The following is a 6,559-nucleotide window of genomic DNA, read 5'->3' on the forward strand; positions in this document are numbered from 1 at the left end:
CCTGAGACGGAAACTTCATATCACAAGGAAATCTAGTAAAAGCCTAACGTATACTTTATTTAAGTAAAAATACTATACAGTGTTGTATGTTTCTCTCAACATTTACTAATTATTTATTAAAATTTACTAATTACTTTTTAATATTTACTAATTACTTATTTAATAGCACTAATATAATCCTTCATCAATATTCCACTTATTTGCTGTTTTTAATTTATTTGTCCTGGAGCGTAATTGATATTTCTAACAAGTAATCTTTTTTCCTTCTTTTTTTTTTTTAGAGATTTTTTGCTATAGATCAAGTGTGCTCGCCAGGGACAGAAAGAGAGACAGAAAGCGAGAAATCACTCCCAAGGGGGATGGCTATCCTGCAACCCCCTCTCCATTTTCCTCTCAGGATCTTGGGCATGCACACATGCCCAGAATGAGTTTCAAGCCACCAGGTCTGGGACTAAAACCATGGTCGGCCATGTGGGCATCCAGTGAGCCAACCACTATGCCATCTGCTGGTCCTCTAACAAGGAATTTCGACTTACATAATTTTTCCATGGATCTGCGTGATGGAACATGGTGATCTTTTTTTGGTTTAACCAGATGATTTTCTGCATGGTACTCTCTTCTTAGATGGTTGCTGATTTTGCGCTCCTTTAAGTTAGCAAGGGCCATGGAATTGGATTTTCTTTTCAAGGCTTTGCCTTCCTCCAACAATGGGTCTTTGGATACGTAATTGTAAGCACCTTCGGTAAGATCTTGCCAGCTGTAATTCAGGAAATTTACAAGCCCCACAGGGAAAGGAATGTTACATTGAGCATATTTCTGAAGTGTCTCCTCAAGTTCATATAGTATTTCAGGAGCAATGAGTTTGCATTTTTCAAATAAGTTTATCCTTGAATGTACTTTGGAGAATTTAATGTTTGGAGAAAGTTTGAACACATCAGGAGATTTTGAGATGCTGAGCGAGCGGGCCCCCTCTTTTTCTGATGTAGCTGTTGTAGTTAGTGTTATTTTCTTTAGTCCTTTTGATTTTCTTTTCTTTCTATGACTGTAAAAAAAAGTTAACCTTACAGATATTTTATACTCTTTAATCTAATAACTCAACTTCTAGAAATCCACCTTAAAACATAATAAAACAAGACATGTAACATCTATGCACAAAATTTGCTTAATGTAACATAATTTTTCTTTTTTTTTTTATTTTGGAGAGGTTTTGTTACAGGGCGCGTGTTCTTGCCAGAGAGACAGAGAGACAGGGAGACAGAAAGCGAAAAAACTCCCTCCGGGGGGATGGCCATGCTTCAATCCCTTCTCCTCCTTTCTCCTCTTGGGATCTTGGGCACTCATGCACATGCGCCCAGAGTGAGTTTAAGCCCCTGGGTCCCAGACTCGAACCGCGGTTGGCTACATGGGAGTCCAGTGACATAGCCATTACGCTAACTGCTAGTCCCATGTAACATAATTTTTTTTTTTTTTGGAGAGATTTTCACTATAGAGTGCACGCACACGCCAGACAGACAGAGAGAGACATAGAGAAAGAAAGCGAGAAATCACCCCCCGGGGGGATGGCCACGCTGCAATCCCTTTTCCTACATTCTCCTCTCGGGATCTTGGGCACGCACGCACATGCGCCTGGCGTGAGTTTTAAGCCACCGGGTCCGGGGCGCAAACCGCGGTCGACTACGTGGGAGTCCAGCGACATAGCCATTACGCTAACTGCTGGTTCCCCCATGCAACATAATTTTTGATATTAGAAAAAATACATAAAATAAAAAACTGAAAAAAATCCTAATTCTTTATAGTGGTATATCCAAGTAAATAATATCATATTTGTACAACAGATAATCATGAAAGCTTGCATGGAAAATTTCTCTTAAAAATTTAGGAAAAGGGGCTGGCAGGTGGTGTGGTTGTTAAGGGCACTAGACTCCCACATAGCCAATTACGGTTCTAGTCTCAGGCCTGGTGACTTGCTTTCTCTCTCTCCCTTTCTCTCTCTCTCTCATTCTGTCCCTTTCTAGTCAAATGAAATAAAATAATAAATAAATAAAAGGTTAAATAAAAATAATTCTAAAAAAAAAAAAAAATTGGGGAAGAAGGCCAGAAGATGATGCAGTTGTTAAGGTGCTAGACTCCCAGATGGCCGACCACAGTTCTAGTCCTTGTCCTGTACACTTCAAAATCATGCTAGGCATGTGTGTATGCATGCCCAAAATCCTGAGGAGACTAGAGAAGGTATTTCCGCATGGCTATCCCCCCTGTGGGGTAAGTTCTCACTTTCTCTCTGTCTCTGTTTCTGTCTCTCTCTCTGGCGAGTGCACATGCCCTAAGCAAAAGCTTCTTAAAAAAGAAGAAGGAGAAGAAGGAGAAGAAGGCGGAGAAGGAGGAGAAGGAGAAGGAGAAGAAGAAGAAGAAGAAGAAGAAGAAGAAGAAGAAGAAGAAGAAGAAGAAGAAGAAGAAGAAGAAGAAGAAGAAGAAGATTTTAAATTAGCTCCATTAACATAGAAAAAACTTTGCCAATTCTAGTGGAGACATTCAAGAGGCTTAGAGGCTGGTCAGTGCTTTTGATAGCTTTGTGAGGGCTACAGGGTATGTTGACATTTGGAGTACTTCCCAGGGGAGTCTACTGGTTGGGACCCAAAAGTCTGTATCCTAGGAGTAAATACTATCTAGAAATAGACCTAGACCAGCACTTCGAAATACAGCTTCAAATTATCTCACTTTCTGAATTGAGTTAAGATGGACCCAAAGTGTTATTATCTCCAAGCATCTGGCAGAAACAAATATGAATCTACTTCAGGAGAAGTTGGCTTCATCCTATGCCTTATATTATTTTTAAAGGCAATTTTTCAAATACAATGTCTCATACAAAAATTTTTTATAAATTATGTTCACATAGTAAAGAGATCATGAGTGAGAACCAGCAGAAATAGCAATTAATAAAAATAGAGCCATAGGTAAATATGAACCTTAAAGTCTGCTTTCTAGAGCTAGCAGGTGGCATGGTGGTTAAGGTGCTGGACTCTCACAAGGCCAACCATGGTTCAAGTCCCAGTCCTGGTGGGTTACTTTCTCACTTTCTCTCTCTGTCTCTCTCTGGTCAAATTAAAAAATAAATAATAAGAAGAAATAAAATAAAGTAAGTAAATGAATCTTTTAAAAAAAAACTCTGTTTTCCAATAAAATAAGAATAGGTTGAAAATTTTTGCAAAGAACTGGAAACTACATACACATGTACATGTGCACTTATGTACACATGCACAAACACACATCACAGCATATTTGAAAAAGAACTAAATAGGGGCCGACATTGCTAACTGCCCCCTGTGGGTCAAAATGGCCCCTGGTTTGGAACTGTGCAATACGAGGGACAAAGTTTTGTTAGGAAGGAAGCAGTACTTGGGATCAGCAGATGGCGTAATGGTTATGTTGCTGGACCCCCACGTAGTTGACTGCGGTTCAAGTCCTGGATCCAGCAATTTAAAACTCACGCTTAGAGCGTGTGTGTGTGCGTGCCAAAAATCCCAAAAGGAGAATGGAAGATAAGGAATTGTGGCATGGCCATCCCCCCTGGGGGTGATTTCTTGCTTTCTGTGTCTCTGTCTCTCTCTGTCTCTCAGAGGAGAGCAAATACTCTATAGCAAAATTCTCTCCAAAAAAAAAAAAGAGAAAGAAAGAAAGAAAGAAAGCAGTGCTTGTGATACTGATGATGGCAGAGGTATGTATGCAATGCCACTCTGAGTGTGGGCCTTAGGGCCAGCAGGTGGCATAATGGTTAAGGTGCTGGACTTCCACATGGCTGACTGCAATTTGAGTCAGATCTGGCAGCCTGAAACTCACACTGGGTGTGTGTGTATGTGTGTGTGTGTGTGTCTGTCTGTGTGTCTGTGTGTATGCAGGCCCAAAATCCTGAGAGTAAAATGAAGTAGAACAAATTACAGCATGGCCATCCCCCTAGGGGGGGGTGATTTCTTACTTTCTCTCTGTCTTTCTCTGTGTCTCCAGTAAACACACACAGACACAAACATCTCTTAAAATAAAAGAAGAGAAAAGAAAAGAAAAGAAAGAAAAGAAAAAGAACCAAATAGAAATTAGAAAGCTGAAAATACAATAACTAAAATTAATTACCCAGTGGATGAGTTGAACCCATATTAGATACAGCTGAAGAGAAAATCAGCGAAATGGAAGATAAATCAGAAGAAAATCTCTAAATGAAGAATGAAAAGACAAAATTGACTAAAAGTGAGGCTATAAAATATCTATTTATAGCCAACAAAACTCACTATTAATATAAAAGTATAAAAGGAGTATTACAGCTTTTTTAGAATTTGTCTAGCAGGTTTTCTGGTTTGTTTTTGTTTTTGTTTTTGTTTTCCCAGAAAACTCCACCAAGAACAATAAATAAATAAAAGGATAAAAGTAAGATTACTTTGGTAAATTAAATATATATCTTTTGATCTATTCTGTAAATATGGGGTCACCTGAAAAGTCATGATGTATTTTTCAATGCAAAAATGCATCATGAGGGAACAGCAGTTAGCATAATGGCTATGTCACTGGACTCCCATGTAGTTGACCACAGCTGGGCTGGACCCAGTGGCTTAAACTCACGCTGGGCACGTGTGCGTGTTTTTTTTGTGTGTGTGAGTGTGTCTGTGTGTGTGTCTGTGTGTGTGCAGGCCCAAAATCCTGAGAGAAAAATGAAGTAGAAGGGATTGCAGCATGGCCATCCCTGGGGGGTGATTTCTTGCTTTCTATCTATCTGTCTCTCTCTGTCTTTCTGGTGAGTGCATGTGCCCTATAGAAAAAAAAAAAAAACTCTCAAAAAATTATTTTAAAAAAATGGAAAGTAATCCAAAGATTGAAGAGTAATTGCAAACATTTTACCTATACTTGGCTCTTGAATAGTACTCCAGGTGGGAAAACAGGTTCGTACACATCCTCCTTCTCCATGTTTTCCTTTCGGGTTTCAGCTAAAATAAAAAAAATCTTCCTGATTATAAAGTAGGTAATACTGGTCAAAAGTGAATTTTTTTTTAAAAGTAAATTATAATATGATGAGACAGAGTAGCATTATTACCTGATCAAAGAAATAGATGGGCCCAGGTTCCAAAGGTGTAGCTTTAGTCATGTCCATTCTACTAGGAGACCTAATGAGAAACTGGAAGTCTGAAGACAAGTTATCATGTCTGTAGGTAATATTTCAAAAGCATTTGATGGTTTTAAAGTCTGGAAGTTATTTTCATTTTTGTTGTTAGCAGTTTTTTTTTGTCAAAGAGTTTGTGCACTTACTGGAGCGAGAGGGAGAGGAGAAAGCACCCCTAAGGATTATGGTCATGCCATAATCCTTCCCCATTTCTCCACCCTGTTGGGACTTTTGGGCATACACACACACACACTCAGCATGTTTTCTAAGCCACTAGGGCTTGAATTGCATGGTAGGTCATGTGGGAGCCAGCATCCTTAACCACTAGACCACAAAGCTAGCCTGGCTTTTTTTTTTTTTTTTTTTAAAGAAATTTTTGCTATAGGGCAGGGCACATGTGCTTGGCAGAGAGACAGAGAGACAGAAAGCAAGAACTCATCCTACGGGGGGATGGCCACACCACCGTCCCTTCTCCTCCATTCTCCTCTCAGGATTTTGCACACATACACACCTGGCACGAGTTTCAAGCTACCAGGTCTGGAACTCGACCACGGTCAACCATGTGGGAATCCAGCAATGTAACTATTACACCATCTGGTGGTCCCAAGCTGGCCTGGTTTTTAAATGTGGAGTTTCATTTTCAATGAAGTGTGAAAAACTGGAGGGGTAGGGATGGGGAGGGGATGCAATTTCTTTTCCTCTGTCTCCATCTTCATTTCGTAGGCTGTTGATGGACCTAGATACAGGCAGAAGGAGTGAATGCTGCTGGCAAATGGAAACAAGAGCACGTCAATGCAGACTGTCTCAGCCTGGGCACTGCTGAAGTTCGGGGCCAGATAATTCGTGAAGCCTCCCTGTGCATGGCAGGGTGTTTAGCCACAGCCTGGGCTGTACCTGCCAGATGTCAGTCTCATACTTTCTCACCTAGTCAGGACAGCAGAAAGCATCTCCCGACATTGCTAACCATCCCCTGAGGGGCCAAATGGCCCCTGGTTTGGAACTATGCAATAGGAGGGACAAAGTTTTGTTAGGAAGGAAGCAGTGCTTGGGATCAGCAGATGGCGTAATGGTTATGTTGCTGGACCCCCATGTAGTTGACTGCGGTTCAAGTCCTGGATCCAGCAACTTAAAACTCACGCTTAGAGCATGTGTGTGCATGCCCAAAATCCCAAAAGGAGAATGGAAGATAAGGGATTGTGGCGTGGCCATCCCCCCCGGGAGTGATTTCTTGCTTTCTGTCTCTCTGTCTCTTTCTGTCTTTCAGGGGAGTGCAAATACTCTATAGCAAAATTCTCTCCGAAGAAAAAGAAAAAGAAAGAAAGAAAGCAGTGCTTGTGATACTGATGATGGCAGAGGTATGTATGCAATGCCACTCTGAGTGTGGTCCTTAGGGCCAGCAGTTAGCATAATGGCTATGTC

At 40.7% G+C, this 6,559-nt stretch overlaps 1 protein-coding gene and 1 pseudogene across 1 annotated transcript in view; one reads left to right on the top strand and one right to left on the bottom strand.

Moving 5' to 3' along the window:
- LOC102503418 (uncharacterized protein C3orf20 homolog) overlaps positions 1–6,559 on the bottom strand; it is a 103,332-nt gene that overhangs the window by 94,441 nt on the left and 2,332 nt on the right. Inside the window, exons 2-4 of the mRNA XM_006154887.2 lie at positions 5,075–5,163; positions 4,882–4,967; positions 537–1,042 (exon numbers count right to left, since the gene is read on the bottom strand). Of these exons, the coding sequence (XP_006154949.2) occupies positions 537–1,042; positions 4,882–4,967; positions 5,075–5,131 (649 nt within the window). The 5' untranslated portion in view covers positions 5,132–5,163. The remainder of the gene's footprint in view (positions 1–536; positions 1,043–4,881; positions 4,968–5,074; positions 5,164–6,559) is intronic.
- LOC114008974 (uncharacterized) lies at positions 4,300–4,340 on the top strand (annotated as a pseudogene).

The sequence above is a fragment of the Tupaia chinensis genome, unplaced genomic scaffold (assembly GCF_000334495.1).
Source record: "Tupaia chinensis unplaced genomic scaffold, TupChi_1.0 Scaffold000423_1, whole genome shotgun sequence".
Lineage (NCBI taxonomy): Eukaryota > Metazoa > Chordata > Mammalia > Scandentia > Tupaiidae > Tupaia > Tupaia belangeri.